A 19,021-nucleotide genomic window follows, 5' to 3' on the forward strand; every position below is an offset into this window, starting at 1 on the left:
CGTTGGTTCCGCCCCCCCCGCCGCGAGGCGCGGCCGTTGGTCCCCCGCTCTCCCCGCGGGGCGCGGCCGTTGGTTCCGCCCCCCCCGCCGCGAGGCGCGGCCGTTGGTCCTCCGCTCTCCCCGCGGGGCGCGGCCGTTGGTTCCGCCCCCCCCGCCGCGAGGCGCGGCCGTTGGTCCCCCGCTCTCCCCGCGGGGCGCGGCCGTTGGTTCCGCCCCCCCGCCGCGAGGCGCGGCGGTGGTGACAGAGCGCGCGTGGCGCAGCAGAAGGGACGAGAAAGGGCGGCAGCGCGGAGCCATGATGCCCGCGCTGTGCACCGCGCTGGCGGGGCTGCTGCTCCTGCCACTCCTGCTGCGCTGCGCCTGGCCCTACTTCTTCCAGGACTTACGCTTCGCCCTCACGATGGCGCGGGTAGCGGGGAGGGCGCGGAGAGCCGGCGCCCGCCGGCCCGCCCGCACCCTGCTGGATATCTTCGCGCAGCGGGCGGCGCGGACGCCGCACAAGCCGCTGCTGCTCTTCGGCGGCGAGGTCTCCACCTACGAGCAGGTGGAGCGGCGGAGCAGCCAGGCGGCGCGGGCGCTGCGCGACGCCGCGGGGCTGCGGGCGGGCGGCTGCTTAGCCCTTTTCATGGGCAACCGGCCCGCCTACGTCTGGATCTGGCTGGGCTGCGCCAAGCTGGGCTGCGCCATGGCTTGCCTCAACTGCAACATCAGGGCGACGTCCCTGCTGCGCTGCTTCCAGAGCAGCGCGGCCACGGTGCTGCTGGCGGCCCCAGGTGAGGAGAGCGCCGCCCCGAGCCCCTGCCCGGACGGCCGGTGAGGAGAGAAGCCGCTGAGGCGGGCCGCGATGGCCCGGTAAAACCCACGGGCGAAACGAGCGGAGGCTCCTCCGCGCAGGGCTGCGCGGGGGCAGCAGGGCCAGGTTGCTCCCTTGGGGCCTTCCCCGAGGCTCCCGGGGCGGCTGGGGCCGGGTGGCTGGCTGCTGCAGGGTGCTGAAGAGCCGGGCCTGGCTTCTGCCGCGGGTATCCCGGCATCCAAGAGCTGAATTTGGGGACTGGAGAGGTTACATCAGATCAGGCGGATGGAAGAGTTTTCCGTACAATTTGCACCATGTTTGCATTACCCGATTAAATGCAGGACATGAGAATTGAGCTCGGGTGCTTTGTTATTTGATAAGGTTGATGAAGCCATAGTGCTAAAATAACCCTCAGTCATACACAACATTGTTCCCAGTAACGTTCAGATTGGAAACAATTAAGGTCATGCAGAAGAGTCCTTTTAGTGCAACTGAACAGCAACTTAGACACCTTAAGGTGGTTCCAGTCTGTATAAAAGCTTGTGTCAAGTTTTAATTCAAAGACAAAAAGTGAATGCACCTCGATGAACCACTTTGTTTTTTTCATAAAATAGACATATTGGTATGTTTTCAGTGCAAAAATGCATTCTATTCTGTACTGAATAGTGACCTTATTTCATACATAGTCTTTCAGCTATCTGTATGTGTATTTGTGTGTATGTGAATCTATGAATGCCTGACTGTATGGGAAGTCAAAGGCACTGTTTATCTGGACACATTTAAAAACATTTATACCCATTCTCGGAGAGTTGAACTCATTCTTCTACTGCACACGTTCAAAGTATTTTATATGCTCCAAACTTCAGGAGTTCAGGCACCAAATTTTCGCCTTTCTGGATCAATTTCTACCTCACTGAAAATAAGTACTGTGGAATCTCTGAACTTTCAAAATTAATTGGTGTTTATCAACAGGTATGGGGAAAACTAAAGTGTGCAAGAGAAAATAAAATTTTCTTCTTCCTTCTCAACAATTTGAGAAATCAGGTATTGGCCTCAAATTTTCTAGAAAAGCCTTCATCTCTGGGAAGGGAGTTATTAGAGAAATAGTTTGCTGAAATTTGAGCTTTATTAATGAAATCTTACTGCATGCTTAAATCCATTAGTGATCACTGAATATAAGGAGAGGAAAAAAGTCTTTTCTGTTGGACCTTGATTCTGTCTATCCTTATTATGTTTTATTCTTTATTATCTTGCTTCTCTAAGCAAAGGTAAATATCGCCACTTTAGAACTTACCATCATACGTGATCATATCTGCGTGCTTCTACAGACAAGTTTCTAGGAAAAAAAATGCTGAATTCATTAATAGAGATTATATGCTATTAATGATATCTACAACAAAAATGGATTTCCAGGTTTATTGGAGGGTTATTTATCTCTTTGAAAGTTTATTGGAGGATTATTAATCTTTAAGGTGCCAGGTTGTAAAATGTGTGCATAAAAGGCCTTACTTAATTTCTGTCATGCCTGATTGCAGCAGAGGAGTGAAACTCTTCTCCCATCCAGCTTTACTCTTTGTGCAGCAAGTATGCCAGACAATATGTTAGAAAAGAGGAAAACAGGCCAGACAATACTAATATTTTGAGATTTCCTTAACTGTTCGCTGAAAGAAGCCTTCATTAAATGTTCACAAGTAGCTCAGTGATAAAGGGAAAGATATCCCTTGTAGTACCAGGATATTGTTTGTTTTGGACCAAAGCTGCAGCAGGGGTTCAGAACTGCTTGATAAAGAATTCCAAAGTCTGTCAGGCTTGAAAAGTTTGCTTTTGTGCAATTGGGACGAGCTTCTAATGCAGGTCTTGGCTTTATCTATAGTCAATAACTTGGAAATACAGTTTTGAGTGAAAAATACAGAGATTTAGTTCTCAGGATTCCAAAGAGCTGTTAATTTAATAATAATATATTTACTCTTTGTTTTGAAATAAAATGAGTGCTGAAAAATAGATAACATTATGAAAAAGTTTTATATTATGATGTTTCAATGAAACTGATGTTGAGGATTCATTTAAATTTGTTTAAATGGATAATTCTTAGGGAAATTGCCTGTGATCTGGAGACATTTAATCTGGATTTTTAAGGAAATAAGGTATATACAATTGTATCAACTGTCTGCTCATCTTCGCTGGTAACTCTTGAATCTGTTACCCAGTTCAATTCATTAAGGGAATGAAAGTCTCAAGGATGATTACGTACTTTCAGACTTGGCAGAAATTGTCAGCAGGTAGAAGAGAAAGACCAACAATAGTGCTTCAATAAGAAAAAGGCAGGCAGGACTTGATGATACAGGGAATATGCGTACTCAAATTGCATATAACTGCAGTCATAGTATCTCCTGTTGGTTGGAGATAGTGGAGGGAATATACAGGGAAATGAGATGTGGAGAAGACAAGCATAGGAAGAGGTAGAACATAACTACCTAGGAGTCTAGGCGTTAGTAGTTCCATTACTTGCGGAGTAAGTCACCTTTGCAGTTTTTTTCTGTATGCTGAGACTTGATGAAGGTGAAGTTCATCTTTGTGAAAAAAACACTGAGATTTAAGCAGCACCTACTTTTGCGTGGGCAGTTGCCAGGTAAGGCGTTTACGACTGTGAAGAGGGAACATGAGCAACATGGAGCTGGTTAGGCCAAGTGCATGCTCCCTCAGGGTCCCACAGGGTATGCAGGCACAGGGAAGCGTGCCTGGCTGCCATCCCTTTGATTCTGTTTGTCCATTCAATCGCCTGTTGCAGAAGATCATATCAGTTCCAGTTTTGTGGGGAGACACTGTCTCTTCAGTCCTTTTGCTGGATTCTGAAGTGACTTGAGCATGAATTTCTCCAACAGAAATTAAACATAAAAGCTTCTGAGGCAAAAGAAGTGATAGTACAGTTCACTGAATAGTACAGAATTTTCTTGTAATACCTTTTTTCCTCTCTTTAAGAGCTGAAGGAATCTGTTGAAGAAATACTGCCATTCTTGAAGAAAGAAAACATTAAAGTTTATTACCTAAGCAGGACATCTGTAACAGAAGGAGTTGAGAGCTTTCTTGATAAAGTAGATGCTGCTTCAGATGAGCCTACTCCATTGTCGTGGAGATCAGATATAATCTTTAAAACCCCTGCCATGTACATTTATACCTCTGGTACTACAGGTAATGTAAATTCATAAAAGCTACATGGAAGGCCACACATGCTTCCTGACACTGTGGTTTTCGAGTGAGGATAGAATCTATTACTTCACATAATTCTTGTGCTTATTCATTCCCTCTGAGGTGACTGAAAATTTGATATTGATATCTAACACCAAAAAAACGTATAGAACGTAGACTGACTTTAAGCATCAAGTCTGTGTGGAGGGAAGGGTGTGGAAGCCAATTAAATGTACATGTTTTCTGCCAGTAAAGTAACCATGCCTCTGCTGTCTCTTATTCCTGGACACACTGCTGCCTTAACTATATGTCTCAACACCAATCTCACACCCAGAACTTTGGATCATGTACTCTAGATGCCAGCCGTTAAGTCCTCGTGTGCCAGAGTACCAAAAATAGTGAATGCAGCACAAAGTACAGCTAGTCATAGGCACTATGCAGAGCTGTAGCTGGTGTAGGAGCTGTTGCCTGCTTTACATAAGGTATCTAGTGTTAAGAGCACTTGGCTATAACACAGACCGAGTGTCAAGGATGAAGAAAGGGTAGGGTATGCTTCCACCCTAGCTTAGTCCTTTAGCCTTTCAGTGAACAGCACTCCCTTGGAAGGGAGGAAGCATGAATTTGAATCCTTTTAACCTGTGGAATACCAATCACTCAGGTGTCTTTCCTCCCTGGTAGGAGTTCTAGCAGCTCTATTCTTAGATAAGCAGCAAGCAGTGCCATCATTTTGTCTTCTAGCATCTGTTTTGCAAGAATAAATAAGAATAAGAAGCAAGTTCAACAGTGTATGATGGGAAACCAGGAAAAGATCTTGTAATATAAATTCCAATTTCACATAAAATCATTCAGAGCTATAAGGAGATACCAAATTCCGGGAGAGACGCAAGATTTGTGGCTCATCAGTGCTTTAGCATTACTGTTTCCATTGCTTGGCACACTAGATTCTTCAAATCCTATTCCTTGGTAGCTATTTTTCCCCATTCTCTACTACTTATTCCTAAATACCATAGTATTGGAAATTTGGACACTTAATGGGAGATAATCCTCTAAAAGTTACTTGTGGGAAGACACAGCCTCACTAAGGCTAAACCCTAATATGTTTTCTACTCTGGAAGTGTAATTTGCCTAATCAAATGCAGGCATCAGAGAATAAGGGAGGAAACCCTTTCTTAAACCCTTGTGAAACTGAGTGGTCTTACTGGGTTTATTGTTCATCTTTTTGGTTGGCTTTAAGGTCTTCCCAAGGCTGCGGTAATAAACCATGAACGAATAATGCTAGCTTGTGGTTTGTTTGATGCTGGCAAGGTTACCTCAGAAGATACTGTGTATACTGCTCTACCACTCTATCACAGTTCTGCCCTCCTCGTTGGAGTCCATGGATGCATCGTGAAAGGTACAACACACTTATTTGTACAAAGTGTTACTGTGCAGAATTCATGCACAGATAGAGTTGCTCCTTAGCTACCAATGTTGAGGTGAAATAGTTGGTTATTTAAATCTCAGTAATCTGGAACCCCATAAGCCAAAAGACGTTCTCATTTCTGATTCTTGTCTGGTTTTCACACAACTTGCACTGATCCTTGCCATAAGCATATTTTATTTCAGCACCTGGACAAACAGGATATGTCCTATCCTAAATGACAGCTCCTTGCATAACCTTTGGGTTAAGCAGTACAGAGTGTCATGTGTTTCATCTACCATAATAGCTTTTAACTCTTTGATGAATAGAAATAGAGGTTGAACTAATTATTCAGCATGGATCATATTTCAACATCTTTTAGGAACAATGTTTCTAAAAACCTATTAAATCTTAATTCTACAAGTTTTCTACAATGTTGCACTAAGAAATTCTATGCAGTATTATAACAACTGTTCCTTCTGCTGTTTTTCTTCTTTCTGCACAGGTGCAACTATTGTTTTGCGTACCAGATTTTCAGCAAGCCGGTTCTGGGATGACTGCAGGAAATACAACATAACAGTGATACAATATATTGGGGAAGTGCTTCGGTATTTATGCAGTGTGCCACAGGTAACTTAACTACTTTGTGTGTGTTTGTGACTAATTAGACTTCTAGGAATATTGTCTATGTTAAAAAAAATCTAACTGTAAGGAAGAAATAACACACATTAACAGTCACACATGATCCATAAGTGAGCATCTATCAGGTAATTGAGTTTACTGTGCACTACATGGACAAAAACCAGGGGAAACCTTAGAGCAGAAACATACTATTTGGTTTTACAAAAGTTTTTCTCTAAATCAGGTTGATCAGTTCCCAGTTAACTTTTTCCTTGAAAATTTAGCAAAAATCATTACTTTATTGGCAAAACATTCTTTGATAAGTATGAGCTGCATGTGATTCACTTTTTCATTATGCTTTGTTAATCAAATTTTAGTATACTGTTACTGCAAAAGGCTTCTCACTGTTTTTCCACTAGATGTATGCAATGTGCTCTCTGGTCTGGGAATGCTTTTGAAAGCCAAAGTATTATAATGAAAAGTGCATAGACTGTAACAATAATATTGTTGAAAATGTTTAGGTATAATTTTGTGTAGTAAGTTTTACATTTAGATAGTTCTTTGTGCATGAGTACTAAAGTAACTTTTTGCAGAATATTAAAGATATTACTCAAGATGAGATCTTGCTGACTTCCAGACGTGAGCTGGGACTAGTAAGAGTTCAAGGAACCAATTCTAGATGAAATAAACCATTCCAAAGATTTGAGTTTGGAAAAACTTTACATATTGATCATCAAATACATCCAATTAATTAAAATAACCCAGTAAGCAGTGTTCTTATTTACCATTTGTACAGTACCAAAGAAAACAGATTGTTAATGTAGGAGATCTTAGGTAGTACTAGAGAGCTATACTCTTCTCTAATGAGGTTTACAATCTCATAGCACACTAACAGGCATTTTTTTCAAGGAAAAAGGAGCTGGTGGCTTGATTTAACCACTCCTTTCAATAGTGGAACAATCACAATTAATCCTTTAATTGACATTCTGTTAAAGTATATGGAAAAAAACCCACAGACTTTATGTGATCACTTGTGCTGCAAACCAAAAATCAGTGAGAGACTCCCTAGGAACAAAAGGAGTTGTGTCATTTCATATTTAGGCAATGTGATACTTAGGTTTTTTGAAGGTAGGAATCTTAGCTCAAGACAAAGAAGACATCCCTCCCCCCCAGTGAAAACTTTAATGTGATTATTTAATGATAGCTATTTCCAAAGATACACTTAACATACTGTCACCATAGTGCATCTATTCCTAAATACTTTCCTGCTAAGATCCTTCCAGTCATTTTAGTTAATCCTTCATTTCAAAAATGTGCTTGCAGAAAATTACTGTGTGGAGGGAGACCTTGTGAATAGCAATTAGAATTTAGTAAGAATGCAGCTCATACCAGTTTTCCTAGTACTGCTTGATAACCATAAGTCAGAACAGAGAAGCGAGTCTGCAGTTTCTTTGTGATTTATGTATGTGTGCAAAATATCAGATATAAAGAGCTTTTTCTGTTGCTGGTTACAGAGATATGAAATAACTTCACTGAAATCAGTAGAATTTTTCAGAAAACTGGTATATAAGCAAAGTTGGGCTATTCTTAATATTATCTCTTCATGAGTTGTTAACGCAAAATGAGCAGTTAATAACATAAAATAAAGTTTTATAGTAATCTTAAGAGTAAGCCTCTGGATCAGAGCAGTAGTTGTCATCAAAAAGTGTGAGTGAAAAAGATTTAAGCTGTATTAAAGAAACTGGGCACTTGAAACATGTACTTACAGGTGGTGGTAACTTACCTAAGAGTCCTGCTGTTCTTGGAAAATCCCGATTAGCAAAGCGCTCATCCAGTACTCAGTTGGTATAAATAAAATATACTGGGGGGTGCGGGAGGACAAAGTGAAGAATTATTTACTTCAATATAGCAATTTTATTGAGGAAAACAAGCTTAAAGAATGAGCTCATATACTCGTGTGATAGAGTTATATCCTTTTACAGTCAGGATTCATATATGAATATAACTGAATCACAGTGCATACTCTGTAACTTCCTGAGTTTAATCAGTATCTAACAGACATTTGCAGTTGCTGGCAAAGTATAAATCAGTTCCTGAATGGTCTGAGTGAGTCTGGTACTGCTAGCCACATAGAGACATTTAATTTAATCCTTAAAATGATCTGGTAATTAAAAACAACAGATTAGTTAGATAAGCTGATGAACCTGAAGACTAATGAAAGAACTGAATGGTGCAGCTGAGTTGTATTTGAGGCAGTCTTAGAGGTTACTCATTATTGGCTTATCTATGAAGACTAGATTTTAAGAAAGAGCCAGGTTGCTAAGCTTCCATTATTTAATAGAAGTTTTTTTATTTACTCAGTACAGAGAATGCAACATGAGTGGAGAAAGCACTTTTTACATAAGCAAAGTTGACAAGCTTAGTGTCTGATGCATGATACTTACTTTGAGTACACGAAACTCCCAGAAAGATGCAGTTAACACCTTAGAATACAAGAACTTGATCCTGTGTACATTATTGCTTAAATAGTAGTGGTGCCAAGAGGGTTTGGCCCATTGTTACAAATGTAATAAAGAGACAGTGTTTGCCATGAGAAACTTGCAGCATGAGCAAAATCTGCACTGATGTAAGGTGTTAGCTGCCTTAATTAATGCCCTTTCTGAGCCAGCAATGTGCCCTTGTAGTCAAGAAGGCCAATGGTATCCTGGGGTGCATTAGGAAGAGTGTTGCCAGCAGGTCAAGGGAGGTGATCCTGCCCCTCTACTCAGCCCTAGTGAGGCCACATCTGGAGTACTGTGTCCAGTTCAGGGCTCCGCAGTACAAGAGAGACATGGAACTACTGGAGAGAGTCCAACGTAGGGCTACGAAGATGATGAGAGGACTGGAGCATCTCTCCTACGAGAAAAGGCTGCGAGAGCTGGGCCTGTTCAGATACCTTAAGGTATTCACAAATACCTTAAGGGTGGGTGTCAAGAGGATGGGGCTGGACTCTTCTCAGTGGTGCCAAGCAACAGGACAAGAGGCAATGGACACAAACCAAAACAGAGGAAGTTCCACCTAAATAAAAGGAAGAACTTCTTTACTGTGAGAGTGACAGAGCACTGGAACTGGTTGCCCAGAGAGGTTGTGGAATCTCCTTCCTTAGAGATATTCAAAAGCCACCTGGACACAATCCTGGGCAATGTGCTGTAGGTGACCCTGTTTGACCAGGGGGATTGGACTAGATGATCTCCAGAGGTCCCTTCCAACCTCAACCATTCTGTGATTCTGTGATTACTAGTGCATTTCTTTACTGCACTAGTAACTTATTAGTGCTTTACTGCACTAGTAACTTATTAGTGCTATCATTTATTTCCCTTGCATATCCACAGAAGAAAAGAAGGTCAACGTACGTCCCAATTTTCTGGCTGTATTTGCAGCTAACTTAAGTAGTAATGTCAGAACAAATGAACACTCCAGGTATTACAGAAATCTCCTCAAGGAATACCCCTTCTTCCTTCCAGTAACTGTAACTAATTAATTGCTAAATAACAAGTTTTCTCTATTTGCCTAAGCAAATAGCAGGGAGCGGATTGAAAATACAGATTTCAACAAAAGATGTGGGACATTATGGAGCTAAGCAGCAACCTGTCTCCAGTGAAACAAAATAGATATGTTTTAAGTTTAGACCTGCAAATCCGCAATGAACTAGACTTGGGAAAAAACTTCCCAGGAAAGACAAGGGTATTGTGCACACCATTGTAGAACATCATATGCAAGAAAAAGATTTTGTAAAAAGTGAACAGCAAGTTGTTTGAACAGTGTGCAGACTTTCAGCAGATAAATTTGGTTGTTCCATTTGCAGTTTAGTTCTGTTCTAACATAGTAATGGCAGATCTCTCAGTATCTTAGAGAAGAAGGTATGTTAATACATTTCTTCTTTAGATTAAACTTACTTCACTGCTAGATTGTGTCCTGTAAAAAAATAAACAGTAATAAGCCAGAAGTTATATAAATGAAGTCCAAAATAAAGTTTTATAGTATTTAAAAATTGTACCTATTTTAATGTGCTGGGTTTTGTCCTTTTGGGGGAATATGACATCATAAAAACAATTTATTTTTGTCTCAATGGCCAAATGCCTCTCTTGAAGCACTGCTGAAAAGAGCAACATAGAAAAGTTTGAACTGTCAATGTTCTATGCTTGTCATCTAGCCCCATCGTCTAGAACCTTGTCCTCTGTATGGTATTCCCTGAGAGACACAGAGCTAACATAACTGTTCTGCACAAATGCACGCTCCTGTCAGTTGCTGATAGAATAAGACTACTCTATCAGTGAGTTATTCCAAGCTACTAAGCCGTTACATATTTAAAAGATTTAACTACTTAAAGAACTAAAGTACTTAGATAGTACCTTAAAGTACTATTAAATTATGTATTACAAGAAATAGTTGGGGAAAAAGAAAGTGGGACAAAATAACCTTCCCATATTTTGCTAAAATTCTCTCAACTGTTGTTTCTCATTAGCAAATTAGAAATATTTATAAATTACAAGTGTACAATGCAATTCATTGCTTCCTGTTGTTGAAGATAAATACAAATGTCTAAGAGAAGGCATAAACAGGACTATCATTACCAATATGTATTTGTCACTTCACTCTGTAAACAAAGAGGTTTCATAGCACTATTTAAAAAATGAATGAAATGCTGGGTTTCATTCTGGCTTTCTACGTATGGTTATTGTTCCTGTCCTCATCCAAATCAAGTTAACCACTAACAACAGATAGATATTTAGCCCAACTTGTTCAGTAATTTCTTCTCCTTTCATCCACATCATAACCACATGCTTAACTGTAATGATGTTTGCACATGTTTTATTTCAAAATACGCTCAATACTTTAGCCTAAAGTTTCCTTTGGAGTTTTCCAGATGTAGATGCTTTCACTTAGTAGTGAAACACTAATTCATGACTGTTCCTTATTTCCAGAGAAAAAACGATCAGGATCATAAAGTTAGACTTGCCATAGGAAATGGGATAAGGACTGATGTTTGGAGGGAATTTATCCGAAGATTTGGAAATATTAGTATTCTAGAGTTTTATGCTTCAACTGAGGGTAACATTTCCTTTGTTAATTATACCGGAAAAATCGGTGCAGTGGGAAGAGTGAACTGCTTGCAGAAGGTAAGATGGATAACAAAACTTGGCATTCTGGGATTTTTGCTGAAGTTTAGTAAACTGCCAAGGGCCCACACCGGGCGTGATAAATTGGGAAGCACCCAGGGTCCAGATACATGTTCGGCAGATATGCCCAGAGAGAAGAGTTACAGAGAAGTCCCCAAATACAGTCTGTAAGTACCTATGCTAGCTACCACTGACATCTCTCACTAGTTCAGGTAGGAGACCATCAGTACGTGCAGTTGAAATGTGCTATATTTGGCACCAGTTAAAGAGAAAGCTGAATATGTAGCATAATTATGAAAATATTTTTCAAAGATTGAATATTCACGTATGTATACATTTTGCAAATTTTCACTTAGAAAATCTTACGCTATGAACTGATTAAATATGACGTAGAGAAAGATGAACCAGTTCGAGATGAGAATGGATACTGCGTAAGAGTTCCCAAAGGTAAAAACTCCTTTAAAAAAAATTCAGAAAGGTGTGTACTTTTTAAAATACTGTATCTTTGCATCACTTTTTTTATCTGGAAAGATGCTGAGAACTGCCATTGAGTAAGCCAGTTTTTAAACAAAAGTTAGAAAATACATAACAAATTTTGTATTACTGTAATACCACTTAAGAGAAAGGTAAAAGTACCCTGGAGAATCAAGCAAGTGTATACTTTGATTTTCAGAATTCTTCTACTAATGGATACAGTAACATTTTTACCTTTGAGTACAGATCATGACTTTAAGCTGGAGAAACTTACTCTTCCCAGACTTTGTACTTAACATGCCACTGAAGAAACATTTGCAAAACAAATCCATTCCTTTTGTCATTGAAACTGTTCATCATTGGCAACAACAACAACAACAAAAAAAAAGCACGTATGAAAATACTTATACTACTCTTAATATCAGTTTTCATAGCTGGGGGGGGGGGTTATTTATTGGCACAGGCTTACCTGGGTATTACCAAATACTTTAGATACTTGTGATTTTGTTGGATTCTGTTGCATGTTCAGTCATTTGTGTGAGGGAGGAATTTGAGTGAGTACCCCAGGCTAGACGGTGAGACACTGTCTCTATCTATAATAGAACTAGGGTACAGGTAACCAGCTATCTTAAATTCCCATTGCTGAGGAATATACCAGCTATGTTAACAGAGAGTCTGCTCCATAACCATCCTCTCTTACGCTAACTGTCCTTATGGAGTCTCTTGAGTTTAGGTGAGGAGGGATGCCCACATGTACATTCCTCTGTGTTAGGATTTACATACGAACAATTAACATAGTTGTTGAACAGGAAAGGAGTGAAAAATACTTGCAATATAAGAGAAAAAATGTTAAAAAAAAAAAAAAAGTGAAAATGTAAAATCCCAGGCTTGAAACACAGGATGGTAACAGACTGTTATGTTGCAATTGTGTTTCAATTTACATAAACATGTAGGCGTTCCTTCTCTTCCGTGAATTACTTCAGCTATAGCAAATGAAAGAGTAGAGAACATTCTAAGCAGCCTTTGGGGCACTTTTATGTTCAAAGTAAGCAAGTTGAAACCCAGTGCATTTGATTTCTAAGTGCAACTGGTTCTTTTTGTTGAGAGGTCAGCAAGTCCCACATCATCTGAGATGCATGGAAGTAGCCTGTATGGAGAGTGACCTTCTGAAGACATTCCTGGTTTCATGTGTAGGTTTCCTGTGTAGATACAATTCCTATTGAGTTGTATGTTTTAAACCGATGTTTATGAAGCTGCCTGGAGAATCTGAGCAACTCTTTCCCACTTAACTGATATCAGACAAGACATCAAAGACCGTCTTCTGCATTAATACAGGCAGGTGATAATTTGTATCATCTACAAGTATTCCTACTGAAAGCTAATGAATCGAGAGCACAAGATGAAATTCTTAATCTGTACCTCCAAAGCTAATTTTTGAGGAAGATGATTATAGGAAAAAAAAATCTTAAGTAATTCTGTAATGTCTGCAGACCTCAACAGTATAATGAAAATTGATTAGCTTGGGCAATTTCCACTGTGTTTTTTTTAAATGAATAGCAAATGTTTTTCCTCTTCATAGGTAAACCAGGACTCCAGATCTGCAGAATCACCAAATATGCACCATTTAGTGGCTATGCAGGAGCAAAACACCAAACAGAAGAAGCAATTAAGAGATGTTTTCCAAAAAGGGGATTTATATTTTAATAGTGGTGACCTTCTAGTGATTGACAATGATAACTTCATTTATTTCCATGATAGAACTGGAGACACTTTCCGGTTAGTGTATTTAAATGGTTATCACAGCAAAAAAAATATTTATTCAATCTCAAATCTGATTTCATGTTCAAGCATTTCATACTGACTGATGAAAGCTATTTTCTCTGACTTTAGTCAGAAAAAAAGGACTCACTTCTGTTCTATTTTGATCATTTGTGTTTACATGCACAAACTACAAGTTCAGTTTAGGATAAGTGAATGCTATTTTGAATATTTCTCAGTAGTCAGAATCCATTCACACTCATAAACCGTTGTAGTTTAACATTCACTACATTTTTAAAACTCATAGTTTATGGAGCCTAGGATAGACATTAATGTAAGTAATATTTTGGTGTTTTAGTCTATTTAAAGCTCTATTAAGCATGAATTAGCTGAGTGCATTAAATCCTACTGAGATTTGAATATTCTGGAACATGCTGATAAATTTTGCAGCATGTCTTTCTCTACTTTTAATAACAGGTCCCTTGTTCCAGTGGAAAAGTGCTTTCTGACCTCAAGCTCGGAGCTCAGCCCATTATAAAGTCAAACATTAAAATGCTACAGATCACTATGAGATCACTATGCATAGAAATTATGACCTTTATAAACTGCTTATATTCCAGGTGGAAAGGAGAAAACGTTTCTACAACTGAAGTTGCAGACATTTTAGGATTGATTGACTGTGTTCAAGAAGTTACTGTATATGGAGTATCTGTTCCAGGTATAAGTGAAACACTTGAAGTGTGATAACATTTTTTTTTTATATATGTTAACAAATTTTTTTTTACACTGAGAACTGTAGTGTATAGGTAATCCTCCTTTAGCTTCTCTATTTTTCATAAGTTACATTTGATGCATTCTATAATTTCAATGTATAAAATGCAGTATTAATTAGCTGAGAAAACATAGCCAAAGCTTATGTTAATATAATATACTAACAGGAAAAAGGAAGAAGATTTGAGACCAAGTGTCTTGGGTGCAGATGATGATGTATGTTTTACAGCAAAATAGCTCTACAATTACTGTAAAATGAGACAAACAAAATAGATGTGAAAGGAATTTCTAGAAGAACAAGAAATTGATCTTCTGTTGAGATTCACCTGTTCTCCATCTTTTTCAATCTGAAGCAAGGCATAGAGTTCTAAAACACTTGCTACCTTTTTTCTATTCCTCAAAAATTGTGAAATCTTAGAATTAGAACCTCTTTAAGACCTTATGACAGCTACTTAATCCAGATTCCCAGATGTATTGGTGGACAAAAGAGGGAACAGATGGATTTATTTTACTTTCTTGTGCTCCTGTGTTTTGGAGGTACCTTCCTGTCCATTTGGCTCACTTACCTAAGTTCCACAGGATGCCCCTCTAGTTTCTCACAGTAAATGTGTTGTGAGGGACAGTTAAAATGGAATTCATTCTTCTAGTGTAGTGCAGGGATCTGAAATCAAACAAACAAGTTTAGATCCGAAATGAAATCCTGAATATTTAACTTTGTTGCAGTTGTGATTTCGACCTGTTGGCATAATATATCATATGCCCTTCAGAGAAGTTTAAGAATGAGTCTAATAAGGAGGCTGCTATAAAAGTTAACAGACATCAAACTTTTTCCATAAAGCCTTCCAAACTAGAATATATTATAACATAGGTCACATCACTGACAAATTAATATTTCTGAATTGGAAGACAGTATTAGATATTCCACTCTTCCTGCATCCACTACCTCCATCTACCATTTGCTCAACACAGGAGAATTTCCATTAATATTTTGCTTCATCCAGTGTTTTCTCTACTGAAAGTGGAAAAAAATGACAATAGAAATTTTAGTGTTTCTGGGGCTAGAAGAATGAAAATGTTTATAAACCAAGGTGGTCTATGAGAATAGTGAATTTAATTCAAAGAAACAAAAAAAGCTCCTTTCATTAATCGTTCATGCCTCCACTATCTATTGAAGTAAAATTAAACCCTCTCTCTTTAAATCACTCGTGTTTTGAACTGCTTTGTGGTAGCGATAAACATACTGTTGCCTCAGAGACATTTCAAAAGCAAGGTAACCACATAAGTAGTCTAGAGTTCTTTATGTATTTCTCAAATTACACTGTAGGAGAAGAGGAAAATACACTCTTATTCCCAATGCTCTTGTAAGACCGTGTAGAAGAGGTGCTGATACCCAATTATGGATTGGCTTTATGAAAAGAAAAAACAGGATTGATTGTTCAAACCCAGTTCTTGCTTTGCCATTATGCAAGAACAGTGTAGATTTTGTATTTAGGTTTTTTTCTGCTTTAGGTAGTATGGAAATATTTTTACTTCAGTAATATAGCTGGAGATGATCATGTACACCACCTGAGAACTCTAACTTGGTACTCTAGATTCCGAATAAAGAAATATGAATGCCAGGTAGTTTAAGTACATTGTATGAAAGGTAAAAGAAAACAAAGATAGCTCGAAAGGAACTTTAGAGCCATTCATCCTAAACTTGTATATTATTGTGCTCTACTTTTTCTCTAAGTTTAGGTGACACTTTCTTTTTTCACTTGCTCTTGTGTGCAATTTTATGAAAGACTTAATATCATTCAAATGTGAAAATTTTTCCTACTGTTTTCATGTAATCAATTTAAACTGTACTTGTCATTCCAGAATTATGTCACAAAAATGTAACAGAAGTGAGCATAGGATTATTTATGAATAACTAATATACCCAGATCTGATCTTCTTGAAGTATTTGTAACCCCAGGCAACAGAAATATCACCAACAGTTTAGTGTTTATATTGTGCCACATCCCCAGCCCAGCCACCAAAAGGGGAGGACAAAAGCCCTCTCAGTAATGTGGTTAAACAAGTTGTTAAAAAAAAGAAAAGAAAGAAGAAAAGTCTGTAGTACTTGGATTCTTGCAGCACTTAATTCAGGTGGTGGGCAACAATATTAAACTGGGATCTTATTTCTTTCTGTCCTCTTTCTGCATGGATGAGTTTGTCAGTACACTGAGTACAAGCAGTTTTACAATGTTTTATAATAGAGTAAATTAACCCCACAGAGCTGAATGCTGCTGCAGGCAGAATTCCATCTCTAAGCATTGAGACCTGACATTCAGCTTGCATTGAAACATGGAAATAAGGATGATTTTTCAAAATGTGTCATCCATCATTCTGATGTTAGGCTTTCAAAAGAATTTGGCATCTAGGGTGCTGAAGCCATAAGAAAAATCTAATCACTTAGATGTCTAATGGAAAGTGTGTTTTCTAAAATTGCTTAGAAGGAGGGATTCATTTGTGAAAAAAATAAAGAGGATTAGTCTGAAGTCTTAAATGAGCTATGGTTATTTACTGTCATTGTTCCTTCAGGTTATGAAGGCAGAATAGGAATGGCATGTATTCGACTGAAGGAAAACTGTGAATTTAACGGTGAAAATACTTACAGACATGTTCACGCTCACCTTCCAAACTATGCGAGACCTCATTTTATAAGGATTAAGGTAAACCAGTGCTCCTAAATAGCTTCTGTGCGTCTGTCAACACTCTGTTTTCTCTCATTTCTGTGAGGAGTATGGACTTCCTAATTATGCTAGCAATCTCAAAGGGTTTTCGACTCTCACTTGCTCTTGTCATTTACCAATGTGAAAGCAGAACTGGACCCAGGTGTTTTATTTCATCCTGGAAAAACAAAGCTGCATGAGCAGTAACAGGATACAGGTATATTTTAACATATAAAAACAGGAAGATCTTTTAATGGAAAAATATCATACTTCCTGTTGCATTCCTTCAGCACACTGAGTTGTTTTCAGTTTACCACTTCTACAAACTGTTCTGCTCAAAATTATGATCAACCCACACATAACAGCTTGCAAAAGAGATTTTTTTTTCATAATAGTGAATAAATAGCTAAATTGTAAACTAAAGTTTAAGTTGAATTAGGAAAATGAGAGAACTTCACTCTAGCAGTACTTCTCAGGGTATTTATTTAAAATAAATATACCTCATTTTAGTTAGATTTTGTTTTCACTGAAATGATTCAAGAGAAGGAGTAACACAGAAATACTAGCATCCCTAATTACTTAGTTGATCTTTAACTTTTGAGTTACTATACAAATAAAGCAGCTGACCAGTCAAGGTAGTAGTTTGTCTTGCCATCTCATCCAAAGCATGCTGAGATTTGCCCAACTACCAATTGCCATTCTTTTCTGAGAGAAAAAAAAAGTTCTGATGAGAACAGGGTGCAGGTATGCTAATAGCACTCACTGTCATCAAAGGCTTTCCTGTGGGGTCAGTTTCCCTTACCCCGAGTAGTTTTTCTTAGAGCCTGACCTCCATCAGTTTCTTGCAAAGCACTTTTTAAAGAGATATGCATCAATCAAGAACTATTACTCTTTAAAATGATATTGCATCATATTGGTGATCTGAACAACTTAGTTAACTGACTACCACATTAGTTTTACTAAACAAAGTTTTAACTAATGGGTGTTAAGTGAAAACTCATCTCTAGTGTGCGATTAAATGAACTGCTGGATCAAAGCCATGAGTCTTTCTCAGCAGAAGTTGAAAATGGCATGAGTAAAGTCTCTAGTGTTTCCATGTCTCATTTAAAGAGGATAGGGAGGAAAGCCTTTCAGTAATCTATTGCTGTGGCCCCAGAGTTTCTTACGTTCAGATTAATAACTGACCTACATATTCAATAGTTGAACTATTATCAGATGGATGCAGATAGTTTAAACTTTTATTAGTAAGACTTTGACTTCTGTGCTGTATGGATTTATACACGATGCTCATCTCAGAGACAGGAAACATACATATTGTTCATGTTCTAATTACCTGTAACTATATAAAGACACTACCTAGAATAAAAGCTCAAGGCTGTTTTTTTTTCCAATCCTCTTTAAATGTGGAAAATTTAATCTAATTTGCCATAATTATATGCTGCCATTGATAAGTTGAGATTTAATTTTGTTTTGTAGAGCGCCATTGAACTCACAGCAACTTTTAAGTACCGTAAAGTACAACTAGTGAAGGAGGGTTTCAATCCAGCAGTCAGCATAGATTGCCTGTATATCCTGGATGAAAAAGAAAATACGTATGTACAAATGACACAGGCCATTTATAACTCAGTAAAAAAACATGATATCAGATTATAAGCATGTCCAAAAAAAATCCATGTTTTATAATCAGCTTTTAAAGCATCTGTTACTCTTAACAGTGCCAGGAAATTCGGTTTATTAATGTTAGCAAATATCTGTATCTGAAATAATATGTGACTATGTGATCATTTTAATAAAATAGAACTGCTCTGACACCAGTCATATTTCAGCCTGGATTCTGCTCTCCTTCATGCCTTGTATTTCTTACACACCATCTTTTTTTCTCCTGAGTTTTATTTTTTTCTAAGCTGCCTACTCTTAAGTAGGAGTGCTTCCATCACCCAGTGCATCGTTGCTGTCACCTTCCAACTCTCTACTGTTCTCAGGACTAACCCTGATTGTTGAGACATTTATGACTATTGTTCTATCAGAATTGATTGTCACACATTCACACTAAGGAAGGCATGTAAGTAGGTTTCCCCTTCTTGAATTAGGTGCTCAAATAGGCTGTACTAGGATAATTCAAAATTAGTCAGGTATACCCATCTCTTATAGCTGGAACTTCCCT

The 19,021-nt window shown here is 38.5% G+C and overlaps 1 protein-coding gene across 1 annotated transcript; it reads left to right on the forward strand.

The window, feature by feature from the left end:
* The first annotated feature begins 281 nt into the window (after positions 1 to 281).
* Positions 282 to 18,661, forward strand: SLC27A2 (solute carrier family 27 member 2). The gene is given in 11 exon segments (XM_062584254.1): positions 282 to 773; positions 3,773 to 3,982; positions 5,214 to 5,372; positions 5,884 to 6,008; positions 10,964 to 11,158; positions 11,515 to 11,605; positions 13,212 to 13,287; positions 13,289 to 13,408; positions 14,011 to 14,108; positions 16,727 to 16,857; positions 18,334 to 18,661. Coding segments are annotated over 11 exon segments (1,860 nt in total). The 5' UTR covers positions 282 to 295; the 3' UTR covers positions 18,511 to 18,661.
* The last annotated feature ends 360 nt before the right edge of the window (positions 18,662 to 19,021 follow it).

This window comes from Rhea pennata, chromosome 10 (genome assembly GCF_028389875.1).
Source record: "Rhea pennata isolate bPtePen1 chromosome 10, bPtePen1.pri, whole genome shotgun sequence".
In the NCBI taxonomy this organism is placed as follows: domain Eukaryota; kingdom Metazoa; phylum Chordata; class Aves; order Rheiformes; family Rheidae; genus Rhea; species Rhea pennata.